At 39.1% G+C, this 12,528-nt stretch overlaps 1 protein-coding gene across 1 annotated transcript in view; it reads left to right on the top strand.

The window, feature by feature from the left end:
* usp12a (ubiquitin specific peptidase 12a) overlaps window positions 1-12,528 on the top strand; it is a 61,150-nt gene that overhangs the window by 36,348 nt on the left and 12,274 nt on the right. The window contains exons 4-7 of the mRNA XM_043691997.2: window positions 1,440-1,675; window positions 2,151-2,227; window positions 2,427-2,510; window positions 8,472-8,669. Coding sequence (XP_043547932.1) covers window positions 1,440-1,675; window positions 2,151-2,227; window positions 2,427-2,510; window positions 8,472-8,669 — 595 coding nt within the window. The remainder of the gene's footprint in view (window positions 1-1,439; window positions 1,676-2,150; window positions 2,228-2,426; window positions 2,511-8,471; window positions 8,670-12,528) is intronic.

The following is a 12,528-nucleotide window of genomic DNA, read 5'->3' as shown; positions in this document are numbered from 1 at the left end:
TAATGGGAATTGGGATGAGAGAAGAAGGATTAGGCATGAGCAAAATACCATCCTTGATATTATAAACCCTGCTATTGTCTGTGGCATCAGTAATGGTTCCAAAGATGGAGTGCATTGTTTAACACGAGGAAAGAATGTTTCACAGTGCCTACCCCTTGCTGATAGACAGCTGCTGCCTTCAGTCATGTGTGAGCATGTCCTGCAAGAGAGTGAAGTGCATTATTGAATGTGCATACTTGCATGGGTAATGTGTCTGTTATGTTTGAATAGATACACATGCTGTGGTTGTCAAGCATGTAAGGGTAAGGTGAAGCTCCCAATTGGAAGGTGAGAGTCATGGTTGATAGACATTATTGATAGTTTAGTGAGCATTGAAACACTAGCTTCACATAGTTATGAGGATATGGTATTTGAAGATACGTTACTGACTTTGACTACTTATGTGAGACCATTCTTAGGGCGCTGCACTGAGGTCCTTGGAGCTATGCTGTTTGCATTAACCGCAGTGACTTCTGTTTCAGTTGCCTTCTCTGAGCTTGTCAAAACATTTCTTCTCCCACAGCTAAGCATCTGAAATCTTTGGAATGCGCTTTCTTCCCTGTTGTTATATCTGTCTTTTCACAGATCAGATTGTTTTTCACTTCCAGCAGCTGCTCTAAACCAGAGTTAAAACATATTTCAAGCAATAGTTGTGTGATTGACAGTGAAGAGGAAAGCATCAGATAGTCGGAAGATTGTCTAATCAGTTTGGTAGAAAACAGGAAAATGGGATTCAGTCAAAGAACTGTGATATAAGTTGATAGAACACACAAATTAGAGGTTGAGTATTGTGGAGAAACAGGGTACTCTGAGCATATGCCCCTAGATTCTTAAATAAGTCAGGTTGATGAGGTGGCGAAGAAAACATATGGCTTCCTATGTTAGGCAAATCATAGAAAGTAAGAACCAAGGGTTTACGCTGGAACTGTGAACGACACTAGTTCATCACATCTGAACCCATTCCACACATTCCCAGATCATCGTTTGTTGTTTTCATCCCTGGAACTGATGGGTATCTTGGATACGTAAGCTAAGTTTTGATTGTTACTAGGGTTAAGATCACAATTAAGGTCATAAATTGAGAAAAATAAAACAAAAGACTGTGAATGCTGGAAATCGAAACAAAGACAGAAAGTACTGGAGAAACTCAACAGATCCGGCAGTATCTGTGGAGACAAAAACAGTAAACATTTCAAGTCAAGTCAGATCACTGGACCGAAAACATTAACCCTGTTTTTTTTTCTCCATAAATACTGCCAGACTTGCTAAGTTTCTCTGGCACTTCCCATTTTTAACTTAAATTCAATACTACTTCAATTAGAAATATGTTGCATCACTTATTTTGCTCCCTACCGATACAGACAGAATTATTCACCTCTCAACTGATATTTTTTTTTCAGAACTTTTTGATAATTACATGCAACAAGATGCTCATGAGTTTCTGAATTACCTGCTAAACACCATTGCTGATATCCTGCAGGAAGAGAAAAAGCAGGAAAAACAGAATGGGCAGCTACATAATGGCTGTATCAATGATGACAATGGCAATGGTAATGACGTACCAGAACCAACTTGGGTGCATGAAATGTTTCAAGGAACTTTGACTAATGAAACCCGATGTCTTAACTGTGAAACTGTAAGTTTAGCATTTGTTAAACTTCATGAATCAAAATTTGTCTGTTATTATTTGTAAGTCTTATGTTTTGAGAAAGCTCATAATTACAACACAGGATGAGATGTCAACAATATGTTACAGCTAATTTGCTGGATAGCGGTAATCTTTTACTTTCCACTCCTTTTCATTGTCTGTGGTGGCTGGACCTGCAGTGGGTATGTGCAGTTCCAAAGCAGGACATCTACTTTAATTCTGTTTATCCTCTCTTTCTCCGCATACTTTTAATTTTTGAAGTTTGTTGGTAAATGTGCAGTTGACTCAAATTGAATGGTCACTTTCAGGTTTTGATTTTTGCTTTAAAAGTACAACTGTTTCCAATCATTAAACTATCCACCGCAGCCCCGGAAAGAATGTTGTATTTCAGGAAAAAATGCTTTCAGAGTATTGTGTTACTGCTTCCTGCTGTTAGTAATTTTAAATTGCCCCTACTTCACAGGTAAGTAGCAAAGATGAAGACTTTTTGGACCTTTCTGTTGATGTGGAGCAGAACACTTCAATTACACATTGTTTGAGGTATGCTAAGTAAAATGTTTTAAATAAAATTAGCTTTTAGTTTTAGAGCTCAATGTAGTGAAAAAATTCTAACGTATCATGTTAAATAATTGGACTCATAGGTGTCCTGTTTAAAATATGTAGCCAATTATCATCACTTTAAAATTCAATTTGTTGATAAGTATTGGGGATTAATGCAAAATCTGTCTTTTTTGCACAGGGGCTTTAGTAATACAGAGACACTATGTAGTGAATATAAATATTACTGTGAAGTATGCTGCAGTAAACAAGAAGCTCAGAAAAGGTAAGAATTTATAATAACCAATTTTGATTAAAAAAGATTTTTTAATCCATTATATAATGGATGCAATAACTATTGGAGTTCATAAGTTCAGAATTCTCTGAAAAACAATAGCTTGAAATTGCCGGTCCCTTTCCTCATCAAGAAAGGAAATATATAGTTATGGTATTGGCAACTTTCTGAGAATATTTTATATTAATCATTACCTGATTTTTTTTTACTAATTTGGAGTAATGTGAAAGCAAAGATGGGTGTTTTCTGCAGTGGAATGACTCTAAAGGGAATTGTGCTTTACATTTAATCATGGAACACTATTATTAAGCTCATTTTAGACTGTGTTGTGGATTGTTTTCCTTAACTAGTGAGGCAACGGTTTATCTAATTGGATGCTTAACTTGAATATGTGTTGTATATCCTCTGCTTGTGGTACTCAAACATTTTGCTTTATCTTTCTTGGTGAGATCAATGTTCTGTTTGACGGGGTCGTCGGACAAAACCACTGTTAGTTTTGCCTGCCAGAAATAACCCCAAATTTTACTGTCTCATAGATAAGTGCTTCCCATCTTTATCCTAATGTGACCCATCTCAAGGTTTGAAAATTGTTATGGCCCCCTTAGTGACAACGTATGAGAATGGAGTAGGGGGGTGGTGAAGGAGTAGCTCATAGGGTTGTAATGCCACTTTGGGAAGTCTTGTCTTAGTAACTCAAATCTGTAAAATGTTGGTGAGGAATTGTGACTGCTTAATGGTGCAGCAGGTTTTCATTCCATTAATTGCTAATGTTTGGTTTTGTGCATTTGCTATTAAGTACTTTCACTCCTCCATTTAACCATTTGTTTCTATAATGATTGTGTTGACCACTGCAGACTATTTGTCCTTTGTCATCAGATATTGGTGATGAGGAATAGATATTCTGCAAACTGTGACAGACAAAGCTGCTGAATTGTATTAAATATTCATAAATTCTGACATTGGAAGCAAGTAATGTAGTAGTTCTATTGTAAGATGTTTCTGGAAATGCTGCAAGAATAATAGTGATTTATCTGGTTGCAATTTTGGTCATTTTATGTTGCTTTAAAAGAGCTAACAATACTACAGTAATTCATTTATTTTGTCCACCTTCAGTTATTGAAACATATGTTGCATTTTCCTCTTAATACAAAGTGACTTCAGGAATCTAATTTAAAATGACTGAATTATCAGGAACAAACCATACATGAAATACTGTATTAGACTGTTCAAAGGATATTGCAGTCTTCTGTATGGGTTACTTTTGTTAATTTGTCTTCACTGACATTAACCATATATCATTTAAATATTTTGTGAGAAACCTTTAAACGGTCTTTCCCTTTTAGCCACGTTACCAATTTTCTCTATTTTTATTGATTTGGCCTTTCTATCCATTTATCTTATCTGGTCAGATCTATTTCATAACTTTTTTAAAAATTCTAAGTATGAATTACACATCAACTTCTCACCACTTATCAATACACAGTTTGAGAACTGCTGTAAAAGATAAGCTTTTTGCAAAAATACTTATTCAAATTGAAAACACATGATTATGCTGCTGGAGAATAAATGCACCAGTTGATGATGATTGACAATTAACTGGCAGGTTTTGTTTAAATTTCAAACCAAATAGGTTCATTCTGATTGCTAAGGACATTACCTTGTGAAATGACCCAACAAAAGGTTTTCATCTATTTTTTGAGTTGAAGCTGCACAATATGTGAATATATCTTTTCTGTCTGTGGAGAATGGAACCCAGTATATTAATATGTGTACATTCCAGTACACGTAAGTGTACAACACCATGAGCAATCAGTCACAGTTCTTTTACGCAGTGTAAATATTCAAGATTTCCTCTTGAATTGGTACTTATGCGAATTATGTTGATAAATAAGTAACAAAGTTCAGCCCAAATTTTATTTTTATTAGTTCTGCTGTCCTTTTGCTATTCAAGACTGAACTGTGATAAAAATTGACAGACAAAAAGCTCATTCTGAACCATTTCAAAGTTGTTTTTCTGTGATCATACCTCTTTGAACTCCAGGGATCATGTTCGTGTTAACCTTCAGATGTATTTTTCCGAGCTACCATCAGTTCTGAGGAAAGGTCACGACCTGAAATATTAATTTGATTGCTCTTCACAGATGCTGCCAGACCTGCTGAGCTTTTCTAGCAACTTCTGTTTTTGTTTCAGATTCACAGCATCCACAGTTCTTTTGGTTTTTATTCAGACATATTTTGTTTGATTGAGTTATCTCTTATTACCAATTCCTTCTCCTCTGTCTCCGCCGCATCTGCTCCCAGGAGGACCATAGAGTCGTAGAGATGTACAGCATGGAAACCTGTGTCCGTTGCTCCAGATGTAGTCTCCTATACATTGGGGAGACAGGATGCCAACTTGCAGAACATTTCTGAGAACATCTCTGGGACACCCACATTAAACAACCCCACCGCCCTGTGGCTGAACACTTTAACACCCCCTTCCACTCTGCCAAGGATATGCAAGTCCTGGGCCGCCTCCACCGCCAAACTTGAGCCACCTGATGCCTGGAGGAAGAGTGCCTCATCTTCTGCCTTGGGACCCTTCAATCACATTGAATCGATGTGGATTTCACCAGTTTCCCCATTTCCCCTCTCCCCACCTTTATCCCAGATCCAACCTTCCTACTTGGCACCTCTTGAACTATCCTACCATCTTCCTTCCCACCTATCCGCTGCACCCTCCTCTCTGTCTTATCACCTTCACCCCCATTTCCCCCATCAGGAACAGGGGGGTTCCTGATGAAGAGCCTATGCTCGAAATGTCGACTCTCCTGTTCCTCAGATGCTGCCTGACTGGCTGTGCTTTTCCAGCACCACACTCTTCAGCTCTGATCTCCAGCATCTGCAGTCCTCACTTTCTCCTGATTGAGTTATCTTGTCTGCCTTGAGTGTTCTTATCATCAGAATTAGTTTTCCCTTTTAAGGTGCACTATAACAACCTGTGCATAATTAGGCATGTTAACAATAGAAATTGCTAGAAAAAACCCAGGTCTGGTAGCATCTGTAGAGAGAAAGCAGAATCAATGTTTCAGTTCCAGTGACCCTTCTTCAGAACTGATTATAGCTATATGCAAATGATGGCATGGGGGAGGGGGAAGAAATAAACAATAGGTGAAAATGGAGCCCAGAGAGAGAGAGAGAAACATTTGAGCAGAAGAAGTGGATAAAGGTCAGCCTTGGAGAATGAATAGCTGCTAATGGGGACCATTGTGACTGACAATGAGTTGTTTGTGGTAGCAGCCTGTGTGATAGTGGAATTTAAATTCAATTTTAAAAATCTGGAACTACGAGTCTAATAATTACTATGAAGCTATTGTCAGTTGTTGGGAAAAACCCATTTGGTTCACTAATGTACTTTAGGGGAGGAAACTGCCATCCTTGCCTACATGAGACTCCAGACCTACAGCAATGTGTTGCATCTTAACTCTCTTCTGGGCAATGAGGGCTAATAAATGCCCATGTCCCATGAATAAACTAAAAAAAATTTTTGTTTCTGATTTTCAACATCTGCAGTTTTTTTATTATTTATGTTAAAATTTAATGCCGTTTGGAAAAATAGATTGATTGAAGAATTATTTCACCTCTACTTTACCTTTTTAGTGTAATATTTTGCTCTATGTTAACTGTCCTCCTCAATGGACATTTCAAAGCTGGAGGCTCTTTCAGCTAGCGACATATGCTGAAGGAGCTAAGCAGCTAAGGGCAGGTGCTGCAAATTCAGATATTAGGAAGTTCGCATTATTTTCTCTGAATCCTCTGAGGTTCATTGATTGCAAGAAGTAGTTACCTGAAGATTTGCATGTCTGACCCCCCCCCCCCCCCCCCCAAGGAAGGTACAACGAATCTCTATTATCCGGCATTCGATTAACCTAACTTTGGATCATCAGAGCGAGATCGTTAGGTCCCGATGCATGGCTACCCATGTTATCCGTTATCGATTAACCGAACGAAATACTCCCCACCGTGTCCTCTGGATAATCGAGGTTCCTCTGTAGTTACTCATAGTTGCAGAGATGAGATCATGGACTTCAAAGTGAAGGATGAAGTGAAATCTTCCCTGTTAGAGCATAAGATAGAGGAGCAGAATTTGGCAATCAAGTCTGCTCCACAGTTTGTTCACTGCTGATATGTTTCTCAAATCTACTCTCCTGTCTTATCCTTGCAATCTCTTGATCACCTTATAAATCCAGAAGGAGATCATTCTGGCTGAAGAAATTCCTCATCATCTCTCCATTCTAAAGGGCTGTCTTTTCACTCAGGGGATCTTGTGTCCTAGTCTCCTCCTCCTAGTGGAGTCGTCTTCTCCACGTCCACTCTCTCCAGGCCTCTCCATATTCTAAGTTTCAATCCGATCCCCTTCATCCTTAAATTCCATCAAGTACAGACCCAGAGTCTTCAGCTGACAGGACAAGCCCTTCCATCCCTGAATCATTCCTGTAAACCTCCTCTGGCCCTCATCAGATGCCAGCACATCCATCCTTGGATACGGTGCCCAAAACTGCTCACAATATTCCAAATGCGGTCTGACCAGGACCTTCTACAGCCTTTGCAGTATATCCCTGTTCATGTATTCTAGCCCACTCAAAATAAATGCATTGTATTAGCCTTGCTGACTGCTAACTGAACCTGTATTTTGACCTTAAGACAATCCTGAAGTAGGACTCCTAAGTCCCTTTGTGCTTCAGATTTCTGAAGCCTTTTCCCATGTAGAAAATTGTCTATGCCTCTATCCTTCCTACCAAGGTGCATAACCTCACACTTTATCATATTGTTGTAATAATAATAATACAATTCAGCACAGCTACAGGTCCTTCAGCCCACCAAGCCTGTGCTGATTCCTCGTCCTTATTTAGGCCTGCTACACTGTTTCTATCCCTCCGTTTGTCTCCCATTCAAGTCCCTGTTAAGATATGATTTAACCATTGCTAACATGCCTCCTTTTCCACTCTCCTCACCTGTCCAAGTCCTTCTGCAGCTCCCCCACTTCCTCAACACTATCTGTCCCTCCACCTTTATTTATGTCATCTGCAAACTGAGCAACACTGCCTCAGTTCCATTGTCCAGACCATTAATGTATAACATGAATATTTGGTGGTCCCAACACGAACCCCTGCAGAACTCCACTAGTCACTGGCTGCCGTCCTGGAACACAGCCTTTTATCCATACTGTCTGCCAGTGAGCAAATCCTCTATCCATGCCAATACCTTGCCCCTAACGCCACAGGCTCTTATCTTAGCCTCCTGTGCGGCACCTTGTCAAAGGTCTTCTGAAAATTATCCTGTTGTGTTCCTAACGCTGTCAACGTGGATAAGTTGACTTGTTCTTTCTCTTTTCTGCCCAGTGCAAATACAATGCTTATTTTTCAGAGCTCTAAGTGTTTCTGATTGAAGCTGCATCACAATTTACACTTTTATCAAAAAGATTTTATGCTGCAGTAGATGTTATGCAGTATTATGCACAAGAAACGTAAGTCATTGTTAAGAAATTATTTACTTTAAAGTCCAATGTACAAAACTGTTCTTAAGCCAGAAGTAGCTCTCCTGGCTCAAGGTTAATTGATTCCAAAAATGTTTATCTGATAGATGTGGAAAGTAGTATATGAGAATAGTTTTCATTTGTTCAAAAGGAGGTTTGCAGCCACAGACGTAGATTAGTAGCATACGGACTTGAACAAACACATTAAGCGAACAGATGTCACCTCAATGAATTAAGATTTGGAGAGGATGAGGGTGGGGACTTTGGGGAAAAATTTAAATGCATTAATTTCGTCATATAATCAAGAGGTGAAAGACTTAACTTCTATAAATAAAATAAAGAAATGATAAACTCTAATCTGAAAGTTCTAAACCATATTGTCAAAATGGAGTTGTATTATAACATTTGTTTCATGTCCTTTTGGTATAATTTTGCAGGATGAAAGTAAAGAAACTGCCTATGATTTTAGCTCTTCACCTGAAGAGATTCAAATATATGGATCAATTGCATCGATACACAAAGTTATCCTACAGAGTAGTCTTTCCACTAGAACTCCGCCTATTCAACACATCAGGAGATGCCACCAATCCAGATAGAATGTATGACCTGGTTGCTGTGGTGGTACACTGTGGAAGGTAAGCAATAACCATTCCACTTGTACTTAAGACTTACCCAATTGTCCTTTTGAAGGCTGTGATTGAATCCACATCCATTAAGCACTCTGAAGTGTATTCCAGATCCTAACCACTTGCTATGTAAAATTTATTTTACTGCATGCTCCATTAATGTGATTTCTGCCCAGTTTTCCTCTATGGATTCCATCAAGGCACTTGAGTATGTAGGATCATATGAGGATTATTGCTGGTTGCTCTTCACCAAGAGAGTTAAGATGAGCATTCATATACTTGCCTTATTGCACTACGTTGCAGATATATTTATATCTGGAATAATATTGGTGAATAATTGTGAATGAACACAAGATGCAAGCATTTGGTCAGTCTCCTATCATAGGTTGAAAGACCAAGAGTAAGTGGAATGGTCAGATCAAGTAGAGTTCAAGAACAATTAGGCAGAATTTAGAAAATTCCTTCTGGAGGAAACCCACACACCTGGCAGAAACCTACACAGACACGGGGCGAATGTACAAACTCCACATAGACAGTCACTGACACAGTCACGCACCTAGCACAGTGACTCCATGTCTGGCACTGCTGCCTAATGGTGCCAGGAGCTTGGGTTTGACTCCAGCCTTGGATAACTGTCAATGTGGAGTTTGCATGTTCTCCCATTTGCTAGAAATCCGCTGGGTGCTGCGGTTTCCTCCCACAATCCAAAGATGTGCAGATTAGGTGGACTGGCCATGCTAAATTGCCCTGTAGTGTGCATGGATGTGCAGGCTAGCTGGATTAATGGCCTCTTTCTGCACTGTAGAGAATCTATGAATACAATCCTAACCGACTCAATCTCTCTTCTTATGTCAGTGCTGCTGACCCAGGAGTCACTACACTGCCTCCAATGCAACAACATCCTTCTGCAAATAAGATGATCAAAACTGTACACAATATTCCAAGTTTGGCCTCACCAGTGCCCTGTATAACTGTTGCAATCCTGTACTCAAAGCCTCTCGCTGTAAAGACCAACATGCAGTTTGCCTTCTTTACTGTCTATTGCAACTGCATTTTTACTTTCAGCAGGTGCATGAAAATACCCAAGTTTTGTTGAACATTCCCCACTCAAGTTACAGCTATTTGAGTAATCTGATGTTGTTTCTGTTATCAAAGTAGATAACTTCACATTTATCCACCTTGTACAGCATCTGCCATGCATTGTTTCTTCACTCAGCCTGTCCAAATCACGCTGCAACATCTCTGCATCCTCCTCAGTCACCCTTTCCCCAGCTTTGGGTTAGCTGCAAATTTTAAGGTGTTACATTTAATTTCCTCATTTAAATTATTTAACACAAAGCATGAATAGCTGTGGTACCCAACTAGTCGCTGCCTGCCATTCAGAAAAAATACGCATTTATTTCTATTTTGTTTCCTAACAAATTTTCTATCCATTCCAACATACTACACCAATCTCCTATGTGGGACTCTGTGAAAGACCATCTGGAAGTCCAAATGAACCACTTGCGTTAATTCCCCTGATCAACTTTACTAGTTACATCCTCGCACAAATCCAGTAGTTTTGTCAAGCATGATTTCCCTTTTGTAAATTCATGCTGTCTGTGTCTGATTCTACCATTGTTTTCTAAGTGGATCACTATAAAATCTCTTCATAATAGAGTCTCGCATTTTTCCCCACTACCAATGCCAGACTGTTTTTTTTATCTATCTCCCTTTTTAAATAGTATGACTACATTAGCTACCCTCCATTCTGTAAAAAAAAAAACTGTTTGAGTCTAAAAATCTTGGGAAAAAAACCCACTAATGCATCCATTAATGCGAGAAATACAAAACTATTGGTACAATCAAGATACCAGAGGGTTGGAGGTCTGCAAACCATAAAATGTAGTTATAGAAGTAGATCATTCAGCCCATTGAGTTTGCTACACCATTCAATCAGCTCATGGCTTATCTGAACTGTCAACTTCACTTTCTTGACTTTTCTCTATGACCCTTGATTCCTTTACTGATTAAAAATTTGTCTGTCTCAACCCTGAATATACCTGATGACCCAGTCTTGACAACATTCTGCCATAAATGTTTCCACAGATTCACTACCCTCTGCGAGAAGAAATTTCTCCTTCTCTCTATCTTAAATATGTGATCTCTTATTCTCAGATTATTTCCTCTGGTGTTAGAATCTCCAACAAGATAGCTTTTTGCATCTATTGTGTCAATCTTCTAAACACCTTGTATGTTTCAATAAGGTAATTCTCATTCTTCTAAATTTCAACAAGTACAGACTTGACCACCTCAACCCCTCACAAGACACTGCACCCAGTTCAGCCTGGGGACCCTTCTCTGGACTGTCTCTAATGCCTGTTTATCTTTCCTCAAATAAGGGGCCCAAAACTGTTCAGTGTTTCAGCTGTGGTCTGACTAGTGTCCTGTGTAGTTTTTGTAAAACCTCTTTACTTTTGTACTCGACTCCCTTTGAAACAAAGGCCAACATTCCATTTGCCTTTATTATTACTTGCTGAACTTAGATTTAAGCTCTTTGTGATTCACAAGGACTACCAAATCCCTCTTCTGGAGTTTTCTGCAGTCTTCCTCCATGTAAATAATATTCAATTTGTCGATACTTTCTGCCAAAGTGCATAACTTCTATTTTCCTGCCTTATATCTGCCCACTTGCTTAATGTGTCTATATCCCTCTGCAGACTTTTTGCATCATCCTCACTACTTACCTTACCATCTATTTTTGTGTTACCCACAACTTGGCTACAGTACATTCACTTCCCTCATTCAAGTTAGTAATTCAAATTGTAAGTAATTGTGGCCCCAGAAGTGATGTCTGTGACACTCCACTAATTATACATCGCCATCCTGAAGATATGCCACCCCCTTGCCCAACCAATCATATTCCAAATCTCTATTTCCTGTATCCTCTAACCATATTAATATATTACCTCTAACACCATGGGTTGTCATATTACGAAGTAACCCTAATGTGTGCTATCTTACGAAATGCCTTCTAAAAATCCTATTATATTGCATCCTCAGATTCCTTTTTATTTATTCTGCTTGTTATCACTTCAAGGTATTTCAGTAATTTTGCCAGGCATGATTTACCCCTTCATGAAACTGTTGGCTGTGTTTGATCAAATTATTTATTTCTAAATGCTTAGCTGTTATGACCTTTATCGTACATTGTAACATTTTCCCAATGATCGGCGTTAAGCTTACCAACCTATAGTTACCTGTGTTTTTATCTCTTTTTTGTTTTAAATAAAAGTGTTAGATTGGCAGTTTTCCAATCCTCTTGGACATTTCCAGAATCTAGGGATTTCTGGAAAATTACTTAAAACAATTTTGTAGTGCATCCTTTAATATCCTAAGGTGCATTCTATCAGGTCCTGTGGTCTTATTGATCTTTAGTCCAATTTTCCTAGCATTTTTTTTCTCTAGTGACAATGATTAGATTAGATTAGAGTACTTACAGTGTGGAAACAGGCCCTTTGGCCCAACAAGTCCACTGCGACCCTCCGAAGAGCAACCCACCCAGACCCCTTCCCCTACATTTACGCCTTCACCTAACATGGCCTGCACATTTTTGGATTGTGGGAGGAAACCAGAGCACCTGGAGGAAACCCACGCAGACATGGGGAGAATGTGCAAACTCCACACAGAGTTTGTGTGTGGAGGCGGGAATTGAACCCGGGTCTCTGGCGCTGTGAGGCAGCAGTGCTAACCACTGTGCCCCCAAAATATTTATTTCTCTCCTGTTGTCTCTTGATTATTTAGAATTTTTGGACTCTGATTAGTGTCTTCTGCAGTGAAGACTGTTGTAAAATATTTATTCAACTCCCTACCGTTTCCTGGTTCCCAT

Source organism: Chiloscyllium plagiosum, unplaced genomic scaffold (genome assembly GCF_037043375.1).
Source record: "Chiloscyllium plagiosum isolate Xiang-an unplaced genomic scaffold, Cpla_swu_hap1 HiC_scaffold_6, whole genome shotgun sequence".
Lineage (NCBI taxonomy): Eukaryota > Metazoa > Chordata > Chondrichthyes > Orectolobiformes > Hemiscylliidae > Chiloscyllium > Chiloscyllium plagiosum.
The sequence above is the reverse complement of the archived record's forward strand: the minus strand, read 5'-3'. Positions and strand labels throughout refer to the sequence as shown.